This window comes from Aulostomus chinensis, chromosome 13 (genome assembly GCF_037954235.1).
Source record: "Aulostomus chinensis isolate RoL2024-O1b breed Wild chromosome 13, RoL_Achi_v1.0, whole genome shotgun sequence".
Lineage (NCBI taxonomy): Eukaryota > Metazoa > Chordata > Actinopteri > Syngnathiformes > Aulostomidae > Aulostomus > Aulostomus chinensis.
In genome coordinates this window covers 3,530,309-3,545,880 of record NC_141332.1, presented here as the reverse complement: position 1 = coordinate 3,545,880, position 15,572 = coordinate 3,530,309, and the positions used below count along the sequence as shown (strand labels likewise).

The 15,572-nt window shown below is 44.1% G+C and overlaps 1 protein-coding gene across 1 annotated transcript; it reads right to left on the bottom strand.

The window, feature by feature from the left end:
- Positions 1 to 3,517: 3,517 nt before the first annotated feature.
- abhd18 (abhydrolase domain containing 18) lies at positions 3,518 to 15,337 on the bottom strand. Its single transcript, XM_086222777.1, has 14 exons — positions 15,216 to 15,337; positions 12,915 to 13,023; positions 12,525 to 12,609; positions 12,292 to 12,392; positions 12,054 to 12,129; positions 9,407 to 9,491; positions 8,568 to 8,595; positions 7,244 to 7,382; positions 6,976 to 7,065; positions 6,341 to 6,442; positions 5,380 to 5,630; positions 5,032 to 5,168; positions 4,239 to 4,401; positions 3,518 to 4,150 (listed from the first exon to the last, which is right to left on the bottom strand). Exons 2-14 carry the CDS (start codon positions 13,004 to 13,006, stop codon positions 4,093 to 4,095), a joined length of 1,407 nt encoding a protein of 468 aa, XP_086078903.1. The 5' UTR covers positions 13,007 to 13,023; positions 15,216 to 15,337; the 3' UTR covers positions 3,518 to 4,092.
- Positions 15,338 to 15,572: the final 235 nt, after the last annotated feature.

The window sequence follows — 15,572 nt, the reverse complement described above, 5'->3', positions numbered from 1 at the left end:
ACAGACTGACACACGGTGGGATACCTAAGACGGTGGATCTTACAAATTCACAGAAGCAGAGAGATCTTCCAGCGCAGCTCTGACTGGGAAATGTGTGACAAATATCAATCATTTCAACTTTCATCAGACGGGTTTAAGCAGTGAGAACACATCAAGACGATGACGACTGAACACCAACTTGACTTTTGACCAGAGGGGGAGCCAATGATGACATCACGTTTTCCCAGTGTTTACCTCCATGTCTGGGTCGTTCTGCATCATCGCTCCTGCAGAACGGTTTCCTCTGGTATCTCACAGAACCCTTTTAAACAGGAACGATGAAAAGACAAACTGTGGTGAATTCTGTACCAACATGGTTTCAGTCCGTATTTCATCAGTGTGCACTTTGATCAGACTAATATCTTAAACCACATTAACACCTATGCTTGGTAAAAACTCTCATCCGTTCCTCAGTCGTGTGAAGAATTTATCAACAGAGTGGATCTCTATGAAAGTTCTCGGCAGTGATGGAACACGGAGCAGGGAGACAGCCACCACAAACAAAGGAGTGTGCACAACTCTGGAATCTGGCTGTTTATTTTGATCGGTCGACCACGCGAGGCCGTATAAAATCAGCCTCATCAGTCCTTCAACACGATGACACAATTGTGACACAATAGCGGGGATGTACAGTAGATCTCAGGACGTGTACATGCACACACACACACAGAGTTCCACTGCTAGACCCAAACACATGTATCAAAAAACCTTTTGACAATGACAGCGGTTGATAGCAGTAACCTGACTGGATTACAGGTGATGTGTACACAGTACTGGGTGTGAAGCTCATATTCTGTCAGTTTTCTAAGGTAATATCCATATTTAGGGATTAAAAAGTTAGCCTGTATTAAATGATCATATATACTGTTAGCATGATGCGAAATATCAAAAGTAGAAATGCTCATTCTGCGAAAACACGGAGGACATACCTCTGAAAATGCCTTTATCGAAAGGTAACCAAACCCATTTTCTCTTGATCATGGGTTAATTCCTCTCTCGATAAAGAAGGCATTACAAGGACGTTCCCCCTGGCTCCCGTGACAAAAGTAGGAGTCACTTGTTCTATTGTTTGCTGCTTCCTTCAGGAATACTTCGATGCGACTGTGAAGGTAGTTTCAACATTTCATCTCCTACAGTCCGAGGGGGGAGAGTTGGTAGGATTGCCAAGATCAAAACTCATCAATTAAGACAACAGATTTGGAAAATAGCTGGATTGTTTTAACGTGACTGTTCTTGGCGAAAATCCGGTCAAACCAGCTGCTCTCTGGGTGCTTGAGGCAACCAGAACAGGACGAGATTCTCAGTCCAGCACAACTAATTGTTAATTTACCAGCAATGAAAGCAATATTACGATAGCTCGCAAATCATCATTTCATTAAGTGTTGATAAATATGTGCCCCTTCAAACTTATTTGACCTTCTTCTTTTTTTTTTAAATGTAGATATTTTTTTAAACCTTCACTCGCCCTAATTACTGTAGTGACAAACTGGTCAGAATCCTTAAATACATAGAAAAATAATCTGAAAAGTTTTTGTCTTGGCACACATTGGCAAACTTGTACGGCTGTGAAATGTTGGCAGTGTATTTAGGAGAAATCCATCGCGTCAGCCTCAACACCTTCCCTGACAATATCCATTCATGCAAGTCAAGCGTCACAGAGATGAGAAACGTGCAGGCAGACAGAGCGGCGTCCCAGTCAGCCACCAGCGAACCTTTCATCACATCTCACTCGTTCCTGCATTGCTAAAGTGAAATTCTCACTCACATACAGGACAATCCAGGCTGCTCTTAAAAGCCCTGTCAGCAGATGATCTGTTCAGAGTTGCTGTTAATACCATGGACAAAACTAAGATCATATCTGACCTTGAGTTGGGTATGAAACGTCTTTCTGATGATTTGAAAAATATATATTTGTTACATTTATTTCCATCACTCACATGCAAAGATAATTTCCTCACCGAAACCACACGTTATCCAAGAACTACATCGCAAAGGATCATCCTCCTCCTCACCCGACAGCAAACACAGACCTGTCTTCTGGTATGGCCTCTGTGCCTGACGTCTCTGTGGCTCGGAGCCCCAGCGACCCCAGACAAATGCTCCCTGATCAAAACGTTGCTTACAGAAAAGATTCCTGAAGCTACGAACTCTGCGTGCGGTTCCTCTCTTCTTGTGTCACACATGCAGGAGATGAAGCCTGTTAGCTCCTTCTGAAGAGTAACAGATTCAACCAGTGAGGTGGTGTGTGTGTGTGTGTGTGCGTGCGATGAATCAACGGGACTGTGACATGGCACGTGAGTGAGTTTTTCAGCTGACGTTCATGTCCCCCAAAGGACAAATTAAATTCCACCTGCTCAACATCAGTGCTAGCAGTCTGCGCTAACTCACAGCAAAACCTGAGGACGTGCAACACACCACGTGTCTCCTCAGCCCTTCCATAGACTGCACGAGGGCTTATTGATGAGTTCTTCTAGATGTAGACTAGTTTACACAACAGACCCTTCTGCATCGGTAGAATTGGTTTCTTAAGTCCTTGGAGACCTGAGGATTTCTTGGGTCCTACCGACGCAAGATTTTACACCCAGCAGGAACCATTTAGGACTCAACCCTGGGTTGCTCCTGTTGAGCCCCGCATGGTGGCTTGCTGACATTAGGATGAGAGTGAATGTGAACAATTTAAAGCACCGAGGACAAAATACACAAGCGGCTTCCTTCAACAAATTCACAGACGATATGAAATTTAAAAAACAGAGCTGCAGAAACTTGACCACTACTCTCCTGGTACCTTGCTGGACTAAAAACAGCCTCATCAGGAGAAAAAAGGGTCAGCATTGAAAGAGGCACAAGAACTGGAACAACACAATGGCACAGTCAAGGAAAACATGAATGTGGGTGGAAGAAAAACCCAGTTTCTTTAAAAACAGCATCAAAGCAAAACAGATTTGTTGGCAAAGAGTTTCATTCTTGCTTTCAAGAATGTGTTGAGTGGAGCTTCTAAAGGACTGAACCACTAGTTGGAACATTCGTAACAAGACTACCTCGTTCAATCTGCTCTGCTGAGCTCCAGACACATTTAAATTGACTGATAGCTCCCCCTGCTGTTGTGGAGGTTAAAATATTGTACCAAAAGTTATGTTTTTTTTGGGGTCTGTTATTTGTTTTTCCCTTTAATAATCAACTGAATTTTAAGCGAACCATGGAAATGTCAGCTTGTGCTTTTGGTTTTTGGTTCAATTCAATACTAACTGATGCGATGCTTCAAAATATATTGATGGAAGCACTATTTTTGTAAAGTTAAAACAAAACATCTACTCTTTGTGAGGTTCGGCTTTTACCAAGGCCCTGGTCAGACTGTGAGTTAACATTAATCTGGTTTAGAACCTGGGCAACACTGAGGGAACACTCGTATAACTGATGTCCACTGGCCCAAGTTGAAGTACATACTGCTGCATGCCACTGAACATGACCCCCCCCCCCCCAAAAAAAAAGGGAAATCAAGCCCCCTGGGATCAGATTAGCAAATTAATTCATTGTCTGTTCATACAGATTATGGGCTCTAAAAGGGTGTGGATTGGCATTACACAACAGTCAACTGTAAGGATAAAAAAGAACAAAAACAAGTGAGCCAATGAGCCACTGTGTCAGTTTCATGCTGTGGACGGTGCGAGGAGTTTCCCACGTGACAGCAGGACACTGAAGTTGGTTATTTTGCAGAAGAGCTGGAGTCATGGAGACTGTGATGTTGCTACAGGTATGGTTTGGCGCACTGGAACACACAAGTTCCATTTCTAAAAGTAGGCATGGAATTAGACGGTGACTGTGCTCAGCTGACTCGGCACATCATCGTCATGTGGAGGGATCATGAAAGCCATTCTGCAGAGGACACTGGTCCGTGGACACGCATCGCACTGGTTGGTGGAAATGTCCAACTGCTGTGGTACATTTCAGCCTGAACACACGCACGCACACCAACCCACGCCCACACCCAAGTAGTGACTCTCTGGTGAACGTCTGGTCCTGTCATGGGGAGGTTAGGACATCAGGCTGCCATAACTAGAGAAGGTTGGGATACATGAGGCAGAATCTGTTGAACGCATCGTATATGGCCTGTCTGGAAACAAAACAGATGAGCAACCAATTAACACCATGACACAGACAAACACAAATCTGAGTACACACACGTTTAAGGCTTGACTCACCTGAAGACGTTCTGTTTAAACAGGTACGCGCTGATGTGTCCTCCATTCAGATATCTGACTTCACACCCAGGCCAGATCTCTTGCAGACTCAGGACGCCTGTGCGAGGGATGTAGGCGTCTTCTTTGGCCTGCACCACGATGATGAGACTGGTGTCTACAGGCACTAGAACACACAAGAGGGAAACATTTCGCCTGTGACTAAAACACAGACACAAGGTGTGTGAGTCACAGAGGGCTCATCTAAATCCAGAAACTGCTCCCGACTGAAGAAAATGACACCTTGGAGATGAGCACCAGGGACTTTATCATGCGTCTGATAGTGTTCTGGATCATGTTCTGTTAAAAAATTCTTTGAAAAGCAACAAAAAAAGTAAAGTTATTATAATTTAACAACTTTAAAATGTGATATATGTACATATGACACTACAGTGCACTGTTGCTGTCTATCAGCAGACTAACACACCTGAAGTGACAGTGACGTGGTCATACAGTAGTGTCAAATACACACGCACGCACACAGAGGGTCATAGTATTACCCTCACTTGTCTATTCATGTCTCAACAATTCAACAATATAGACTTCATGACTTCAGTCCTACAATCACACCATTTAATGTTACACATCAGAAGCGGTGCAGATTTCCACAGCCTGACACTTGCAGCGCTACCTGTGTTTAGAGTTGCCTTCTCTTTCATGCAGTACCTGTTGGGGTATGTTGACACTTTTCCTTGCCTCTGGGCTATTCTACCTGAAACAGTTTCGTGAATCTATCTGTGAGCATGGGAACACCAACCAGAGAAGTTGGCCATGTGTGTACATTCATCCATCACTCCCTTCATGAAGCTGATAGACTCGTGGTGCAGCGACGGCCGAAAACATTTCACCGACTCCGTCTTCTTCCCAGCCACTGTTTTGTTTGTTTGAAAGCTGCTGAAAAATAAACAAAGTGATGAGCAAATTTTAGCATATCAACAGTAAATAAATGACTGTGTTGTGATCTATGAACTTGGATACTCAAATACACAGGACACATAACTGTATTTGCTATACTTGGAGGGAGCCCAAGTATAGCAAATAAAAATAGGATATGTGAAGCTTGATCTGAAAAAACTGCATCAGGCATTCACAATGAATGATTTACCTTGGAAGAGAACCCAAGTTCGTGTCAGTGCCCTTCAAAGATGAGAATAAGTGGTGTACTCTGTCTCCAGCCTGACCCTCCCTTGGGTCTCCGCCAAACAAGAGCCCTGGTCCAGGCCCAGCCTTCCCTCCGGCCTTTGAGTACTGGCCCACTGACACCCTGTCATCCCCAGACAGACCAAGCAGGTGTTCCAACGAGTCCATTCCACCTGGAGAGTCCATCAGTACTCGAGCCCTCTTAAATGAATCCGCCTGATTGATATGGACGCAGACACACACACAGACACACACGTTTGTAAGGGATGTCGGTTCTCCAGCATAACCCTTGTTGCTGGTCCTTCATCAACGAGACCAACTGAGGAGCGCTACCATGCACTTCTACATAGGCAATCTATGGATGGAGGTTTATGCTATACAACTGAAACAAGGACACGTCCATCACAATGACCTTACTCAAGGATAAGCTACCTTAGAAGTTGGTTTCAGCATGGTGGTGCAACACATATCGGCAGGGAGTGTGTCACTACATTTTTTTATGGGACCAGCTACTCACACAGCTGATGCAGAGAGAGTTCATCTCCTGAGAGAAGCTGGCTGATGTGTCTGAAGTCTAGACCCCTCCACCTGACTGCTGTCCACCCAAGAAACACACTTTGTAACTGGCTGCACGCAGATGATTGAAAGGAAAGCAGGATTCATCTGTGAACGCTTCATGTCACCAGGTTGTGAACATAGTTTCTGGAAGCTGAAAACATCCCTGTTCTCCAGTGGCTCCTTGTTCACCTTTTGAGCCTCTGTGAGACCATCGAGTACACCGGCATGCTCTTGTCACTGCTAATATCCTACAACTGTACACAGCGCTTGTGCCATAGTGGAGATGACACACTGAACACTGAGAGCGTGTCCTCCTAACTCCTGAGTGTAGTTCAAGATCTTCCAAGAGAAGTTAAAGGATAACTTACCCCACAATATTCCAACAGCTTAATGATTTCCTCTTCATACACCGAATTAATGGCGTACTGCTTCTCAAGTTCTGTCCAGTTCACTGCTTTACTCAGCACACCCTACACACACACACACACACACACACACACACACACACACACACACACACACACACACACACACACACACACACACACACACACCACACACACACGGTCAGAATAGGGAAAAGTTGTCTTGATTCCTGATCTCCTATTCTTTAATAATGCTAATGCTAATAATAATAATACAGATTTAAAGGGGCGGCATGGCTCAGAGGTAGAGTGGCTGTCTAGCAACTGAAGGGTCGCTGGTTCGATTCTAACTTCCCCCTGTGACCATGTTGAAGTGTCCTTGAGCAAGATACTGAGCCTCTAATTGCTCCTGATGGCCCTGTGATGGACTGGCGACCTGTCCAGGGCCCAATGTCAGCTGGGATAGGCTCCGCCCCCCCCACGACCCTTAATGGACAAGCCGTATAGAAAATGGATAGATGGATGGAATTTAGATTTATGTAGCACCTCTGAAGAAACCCAAGGATGCTCCCTTTGAGAGCTTTGTGATGATGCCAAGTGTAACAAAAACACGAGGAAGTCAGGAAAGACTGCATTACCGTGGTGAAGACACTGGAGGCGGTGGACCAGGACAGGCAGGGAATCAGAGGGATGGGCTTCGGCCAGTTAGTTACAGCCAGGGAGGCCATCTTGAGACACAAACATTGACTCAATTAAAAAAAAAAAAAAAAAGGATCTTTATGTAACTTTAGTATTATGTTGGTAGGAAAACTTCAAGCATGTGGTCTAATTACATTGCAGCATGGGTTGAAGATTTGGGTTCAACCAAAGGAAATGTGAATAAATGTGCAGCGTTTGGTGACTCACATATCCTCCCATGGAGATGCCAGTCATTCCGAGAGGCGAGTATCCCTCTCTCTCCAGCCAACGGAGAAGCACTGTGGACTCCAGGATCAAAGCCCCTCCCATCACAAACAGGTCTGACACATTCTTTAGACAGGACCGCCTAAAATACACACGAATGATGTTGCTGTTTACTTTCACTTATGTCTATCTTACTCTATCTTTGAGCAGCCAAATCCCCAATTATAGCTGAAGTCCCAGGCAACCGTGGCTCCGTCCAGCACATCTACTTCCATTACTGTTTTGAAGCCAGATGCACAGCACACAAGTTCCACTTTTGGATGTTTGTACTCCTTGTTCTGCGTCTCCATGGAGATCTGTTGTAAGTGCTGTGAACCCAAGCTGACAACTCTCACAATGGCCCAAAGGAGCAAGCTACACACTCTTCAGAACACACAGGGGCTTGTTTTAGTGTTTGATGCTTAGAAATGTGCAATTGAAAAAAAAAAAAAAACTTAGATAACTGTTCTGTGGCACTGGGTCCAAGAGTTTAGGACAATCTCGCCAAGATTTTCTACATATGCCAGACACCACCTCTAAAGCGTGCAACTGAATCTCCGTTTTGTACTGGTACATGCGCCTGAAGCATGGTACATAAGGTCAGTTTTATTACTGACAAAAACACAATCTACTGCAAAAAAGCCCATTTAATTGAAATATGATCGTTCATGACGTATACAAAGTGGCAGTCATCAGCACTTTGTGTTCCAATTGGTTTCAGTCTTTACTCAAGAGAAGCAATGTGTGCATGTTTCTGTTTATTGAAGGAGTGACAAGTCCTAAGTGCCCATTTCACCATAGTGACGGCTGGTGCTTTATATTCAGAAGCCTGTGAGCATGAGTTTGTCAAGATGCTTATCAGCCAGTCGAGCTGTATACAACGGTAAAACCTGAAGAAGGTTTAAAGTTGGCAAAAACGGTATGCTGTCCCACTAACAACACAATTTTGTGGAGAAAACAAAAGAATCTACCCAAGATGTGTGAGGATGAGGTGCCAAACTCAACAGTACACACAAATACATCTATATCTGTGTGTAATAACATGTATGTGTGTATATATGTAATAATGTGCTTAGAGTGCCCTAATTAGCATGTCATGTTTGTGGGAGAGAGAGCCAGGACACAGAGAGCCAGAGACATTGACCTTTTATCTACAGATTTCTCTCTTTTTCCTTCTCTTTTATAAAAATGAGGAGCCTAATCCTGTCCACCTCTGTTTGTATAGCAACAATTTTGACTGAACTAGTAATGAATCAAGTCACCAGTGTGTGAAGGAGTTTGTACTTACAGCTGGTCTTTGGGTTTACGATAGCCATGTGAGGGCTTGGTCAAGGAAGGACAACTTCACAGGTGGCACATCGGTTGTCAGGGAAAGACAACAAAACAGGTCAGATCTGTGAATTAGTTCCTCTTCCCAGTTCCATCACTGTATTTGCTCCATTTCTGAGTACAGGACTGATTGATCGCTCTTCATGTATACATCATTGTTGTGTTTCATAAGCATCGGCAGTGCAAAGCTTTTACCCTCAGTATTCCAAACATCAACCAAATGAAGTTCAGTCTAGGAGGGCTGTTTGATCTCTGTGGCCCTGCAGGACCTTTGACCTGCTATGAGCGCGGTCAGTCCAAGTGACATCATCACATTCCACAATGAGGAATGGGTTGATTCGACAGCGGTAATGTGGAGTGTGTAGAAGTGACAGGTTGTCCTCGTACTGACTTGTCAATCAAAAGGGAACAATGCCCTAAAGCCTATCTTACTTTCTTTATCAAGACCTTTCACTCTCACTCCTTTTTGCAACCACAGAAACCGCTCCCTGCTGGCCATGTGAAAAAATGCAGGTTTCAGCACTTGATGATCTGTCAAGTTGCGATACAATCCACTGCCGTCTCAGGTCCACCAGATCAGACTGGAAAATGTTGGTGATTTATATCACATTATTCCAAGCTGAGAACAGCACATGGAATGACTGAACTTGTTGTGGTTTGGTAAACTTTGGCAAAGTTTTATTCTACTAAAAGAAAAACAACTCACATTAACAGACAGACATAAAATATCAAAAATTATAATTCATGATGAGAAGAGGCACAATATTTTATAGCAATTATTAAAAATAAAAAGGATATAATAAGGGTTCTCCAGAAGCAGTGAAGCCATTCCTGCCTCTTTGATCATGGGCCTCGCCATCAAAGTCCGCCGACGCCAGAAGAACTACAAGCACAGATAATTGTAAAAATGAATAACTTTAAGACAAAAAAACATTGAGGCAACGTGACATATAGTAACACTCCACTCAGCGATGCAGTTAAGAGACTCACAACCTTTTCACGGTGACTTGTGGTTGTACGCCTCCATCAACCTGTTCATTCTACATTTATCAAGCATGTTTCTCCAGACTCCCAACATAAGTGCATCAGAATCTGAGATGGCACTGGACATTATATCATTCTGAAGTTGTTTTTCTGCTTATAAATCTCATTACTTCATTTCACACTATTTTAAATTTGTGTAGAATTCTTTTAGACTCCATGTCGTATTTTTCTCATAGAGAATTTTCTCTGTCTCTCATCTCCGACTGCTGTAGCCAGGTAGCTCCGCCCTGCCATCGAGGGCTGGTTTAGGGAAGAACAGAGAGAGAGAGAGAGAGAGAGAGAGAGAGAGAGAGAGAGAGAGAGTCACAGTGTTCTTGCTTTCTAAGACAGGCCAGATGGGAAGCTTTGGGGTTCGATGTGGACATGCCTTTTCATACTCCAGGCGGCCCCATCTGGCTGCAGACATTCCACTAAGTATTTCTTTTTCTTCTTAAATTACAGTTCTTTTTTTTTAAGCTGTGTTGCAGAGTTTGTAGGGTACATGGACACACACAGAATAACGTTTCTTCCATCGTCCCCAGCTGGCTTATGTCACTTCCTGCTTTGTCACATACAGCTGTCAGAGGTTCTGTAATAGCGCCATAAAATGACTCCTCCGTAACAACACGTTCCTGGTTTACAGAGAACCACACAATGCCAGAGCAGCACTGACACTGTGTGGGTTTACACAGCATCCAGGGGTCCGCATCATATAGACAAAGTGTTAACTCCACAGATACAGGATTCTACACAAGCTGATCCACCGTTCCCTTTCACACAAATGTTGAGTTGGTACGGTCACTCCCGCCACCATGATCTGTTCCCCCATTCCATCGTACTTTTACACAAGCAGCAAGGTGCAAGAGGGGCATAATATCACCATCTTGAAAAAGGTATGTCTTTTAACTTTTCACTGTACCCAGGTACCAGTACTTCCTGGAAAGTATCTCCTAATTTTTAACATTTTTGTCACAGTAAATGCCAAGACTAACTCTACTTCTACCAAGCCAGGCAAGGATAGCATTTGACGACCTATTAGATCCTCACTGGTAGCCTTCACTGATTTGAATAATTGATTATTTTATTTGCACATATAACATTAAAATAATAGACAATGGATCAGTTAATAAAAAAAAAAGTGCAAGTACAGGGAACCATCCTGTGGGGGTCTGGAGCACCATAATGCACCAGAGTTGAGAGGGCTCTCTATATGCTTGTCTGTCTGTTAAACTGATGGACGTGAAGTGTATTCCCCTAAAAGCTGGTGTGATCTTAACAGTAAGCATTTTACAAATGAGATTCCCAATGGACCCACCACCCACAGGAGGAACCGGAAGGGTCCGGTGCTGTGTGGTTTGGGCAGCAGACCAAGGTGGGAGACTTGGCTGTCTGATCCCCAGGCATGGAAGCTGGCTTTTGGGACTTCGAATGTCACCTCTCTGGTGGGAAAGGAGCCGGAGCTGGTGGAAGAGGTTGAGCGTTACCGGCTAGATATAGTTGGCCTCACCTTGACACAGCTCTGGGTCCGGAACCCAATACCTTGAGAGGGTTGGACTCTCTCCTTTGCTGGAGCTCTGGGTGAGCTCTGCCTGTACGTTGGGGTTTATCCCGATGGATTAAAGGGTTACTTCCCTGCACCTTCAGGTCGGGGAATGGGTCCTGACTATTGTCTGCGCTTATGCGCCAAACAGCAGTTCAGAATACCCACCCTTTTTGGAGTCCTTGGGAAGGGTGCTGGATGGTGGACTGACTGGGGACTCCACTGTCCTACTGGGGGACTTCAACGCTCGCGTGGGCAAAGACAGCGTGACCTGGAGGGGCATGATTGGGAGGAACGGCAGGCCTGACATGAACCAGAATGGTGTGCAGTTATTGGACTTCTGTGCAAGTCGGAGTTTGTACATAACGAACACCATGTTCAATCATAAGATGCCCACTGGTGCATGTGGCACCAGGACAACCTAGGTTGTAGGTCTATGATCAGTTTTATAGTCATATCATCTGACCTGCCACACCAGTGGCTGGGGAGAGGGCAGTCTGGGCTTGCTTGCAGAGTCTGCTCACCCCGCAACCTGGACCAACCAGATACGAGGAGGAGGAGGACGAAGACAATTCCCAATGGGCTGTTAACACCATTAATAACCTCCCCTCTCTCTCCAGATACTGGATCAGGATTTATTCTTGCCACTCATTGAAATATAGCACCAGAATGCAAAGATTCACACGGTGGCATTACATCATATACTGGTGAATGTTGCCACACTTCAGTGTGACACTGCGTAAATATATTGTGACTGTCATCTACTTCTAATGTATCTAGATGCATTCTTTTGTTGTACATATATCAGGGTTCACGTCAAAATGGTTGCAGCAGGGGAGATGCCCTTCTTAAATTATGAGGTTACAAGCTACACAAACTTACATGGTCTCCAGTCCCAGCCAGGTGGATACATACTGGTCTGTTCTTCTGCCACCTCTTAGGAACTATAAACTGGAACCTGAAACACATACATGTATGTATGTATATAAATGTTTGCATCCATTTCCATGAGTTTGTATGTTCACAATATGTAAATCAACCTGACCAGCTTCTAGTGATAACAGGACTTGTGTCTGCAGCTGTGAAATCTACAGAAGAGGAGGAGGAGTGTGTTTGATACCTTGCTTTCACAGCCTCTGGAGGCAGGATTCCAGGAACCAGGTGCTCCAGGGGAGAGATGAAAAAGCCATCATGAATCTGACAGTCTATGTGTTCCTCTGTCTGGAAATAAAGTCACCAAAAAATAAAGGTGAGGAAGTTCCTCTATTTATTCATCGTCATGATCAGATGCTACAAAAACACACACAATTGTGCAAATACTACCCAGATGCGTGAGTGAGGAGATAGGAGTACCTTTTCTATATGAACTGGATAGTCCTCGGCCACCAGAGACTTACACCTCTCTCTGTCTCCAATGATCTTACGGAACTCAAAGATTCTGCAAAACACACGAGTTCAGCCTCAGTATATCTGATCAGAAGAGCACTGAGCTCCAAATGTAAAATGAACATTCCCTCTAAAGTAACACATCGCGTTGCAATTGCAATACCAGCCAAAATAATCACAATCAGATATTATTTCAATATCATGCAGCCATAATCTAAATCACTTTTAATTAACAATAAAGCATAGGCGTGATATGCAGCTAGGACCACCTCTCCCAGAGGGCCAAGGCGGCTCCCTTCTTCACATGCATATATGACACAATGGGTATTTCCAGTGGCATGTTGTGTTGCCCTCTACCTCTTGAGGTCTTCAGGCTTCCCCCATCCCCCAATGAAGAGTTTGGTGAGGAGCAGCCTTCTGTAAAATACATCCAGTCGGCTCACACCCATGGACCAGCACCTGGCATCTACACACAGACACACACTCCATTCAGCGAGCATGCAACAAGAGATGTCTCATTGTCAACTTGTGAAACTTTGCTGGCTTAAAAGTTTGTTTGAGAGGACCTGTGATGCTTTTCCTAGTTAAAGGTCATCTCTTTCTCTAAATAAATAAATAAATAAAAAAAATCCCTGTGTGTTCTAAGCCAATCTCTGTGATAAGGCTCATAGGATCACACTTACACAAGATATCAGCACAAGAAACAGTGGGGCCCATTCATGAAACGTTCTTAACACACTATAGGAACCAATAAGTGAGGAAGACCATACCATGAGTGAGACCACAAGAGGATAATCATTCACTCCATGCCCTGCCAGCACAAGCTCTTTCCTGTAATCACTGAGTGTGTGTGTGTGTGTGTGTGTGTGTGTGTGTGTGTGTGTGTATGCTTATGACTGCAAGAGTATCACCAACCAATTAAGATTTGGTAAATGGTAAAGTGGTAAATGGACTCATTTTTATTCAGCGCTTTTCTACCTTATCGGCACTCAAAGCGCTTTACAGTGTCGTCTCATTCACCCATTCACACACACACTGATGGTGGAAGCTGCCATGCAAGGTGCCACCCTCCTCATCAGGAGCAATTATGGGTTCAGTATCTTGCTCAAGGACACTTCGACGTGGTCACTCGGGGAAGGGAGGATCGAACCAGCAACCCTTCGTTTGCTAAACGGCCACTCTACCTCTGAGCTATGCTACCCACCCATTTGGCTGAACAAAGGCTCAAGAAACATATTAGAGCAGCCTTGATATTTGGTAAATGGTCTCAAAGTTAATACAACGCCTGTCTACATTAGCGGTACTCAAAGTGCTTGACAGTGTCATCCCATCACCCATTCACACACACATACACACACACACACACAGTGGAGGCTACACATTAGGAGCAGTTAGGGGATCAGTATCTTGCGCAAGGACAGTTCGACATGGTCACGGGAGAAATAAAGATCAAACCAGCAACCCTTCTGTTGCCCCACTACCTCTAAGCGATGTCGCCACATTTATAAATGCATTATGGACAATAGTGCCAAGAGAGAGAAGATGTTTTTACTCCTTTCAGTCCATCTGCACAACATGTTAACATGACTACAATTACAAAGTAACTTCACAAGCTGTAAGAGAGAGATCCTGTTAAGAGCAGAAACATTGTGACTCGGTGGAGATAGAGAATTTATTTCAGTAATTTAGTGTGTATATCTTTGCCCCACAAATAATCACACTCGGTAGTGAACACCCACAATAACATTTCTAAATATGTTCTCTTCCACATCCCATTATTTGGGAACCAAGGTAACAAAAGGAAATACACAACGGAAGGAGATGCCATAATTAGCATAAGCATAAGTCCACAAGATCAATGTCAATGTCAGATACAGGTGATTGTTCTATCCATCCTCCTCCATGTATTAATGGTCACACCCACAACAGATATTACAATGCCTATTATCAGCAGGGAGACATGCTTTATTCATTTGACTGTAGTAGGTACCAGTTGTTGCCCAGTCGTGAAAAACATCGTCACTACTGTCCCACTTCTGGAGGGTTGCTTCTCTTTGGGGAAGACTGATCACGTTAGACGTGTTTAAATCCCAGAAGAGTTTTGAATCTTCTGCCGTTCATTGGCATGTCCTCAAGTGAACCTTCATTCTCGGTCATTGTGATGCGAAGTGCATCTACCGTAATTATACACGAAGAAGCGCATCATAAACATATAAATGGCGGATGCAAGCCGTGACTCGTGTCATTCGGATGGAGGAAGAAAAAACGTATTAATCACTCTGTGTCTTGCAATATAATGAATCACGGACACAATGTTGTGTGGCAATCGAAGAATGGTGCTTGACAGCGTAGCTACCGTGCGTCCAGTGACTGTGACATGACAATTTTAACCGACATCGACAGTAAAATGTTACTCAGTGAAATATATTAAAAGCTATGGAAAAAACAACTTTAACTGTGCAAGCGCTTTCGCGGTACTAAAGTATAAAGGCACTGAATACTGTTTCGTAACATTCACCTGCTTTGGGACAGGTCAAAGACCATTGTTTGACCTAAGTTGAACTTTGAGCTAACATTAGCTAGCTAACTTAGGTTTTCATTCATTATTACGAGAGCTTTTCAACACGGCGCAGACAGTGAGACAGGACGTTAGATTACCTCACTCTGGGCGCGGAGGGTTCTTCTTGCTTTCGACAGCCGACGACACCTTCTTTGCCCAAGAGAATCTATGTCAAACAAGCCCTCCACCATATCAAACAGCCACGCGTATTACAGTAAGGTGAACGACTTCCGGTCAACGAATTTCAAAATAAAGTCAAACAGCTGCACACCAAGCTCACAGAGGTGAACGGGGGTAATTCGAATTATCTACAAATGTATAAATAAAACGCTGCTAATGGAGGGCGAACTTTAATGTAAACATGAAAAGGCTTAAGGTGGATGGAGGTGACTTGATCGGGTGGAATAGAGTGAAGGAGCTAGTGTGTCTTGAGGCTTCAGCTACTGTATGAACAC

Coding starts and splice junctions, on each gene's coding strand:
- abhd18 (XM_086222777.1), bottom strand. CDS start 13,006: ATGGGTGTGAGCCGACTGGATGTATTTTACAGAAGGCTGCTCCTCACC. Junction 7,383..8,567: donor CGTAAACCCAAAGACCAGCT/GTAAGTACAAAC, acceptor TGTGTATTTTAG/GCGGTCCTGTCTAAAGAATG. Junction 7,066..7,243: donor GCATCTCCATGGGAGGATAT/GTGAGTCACCAA, acceptor TTGTGTCTCAAG/ATGGCCTCCCTGGCTGTAAC.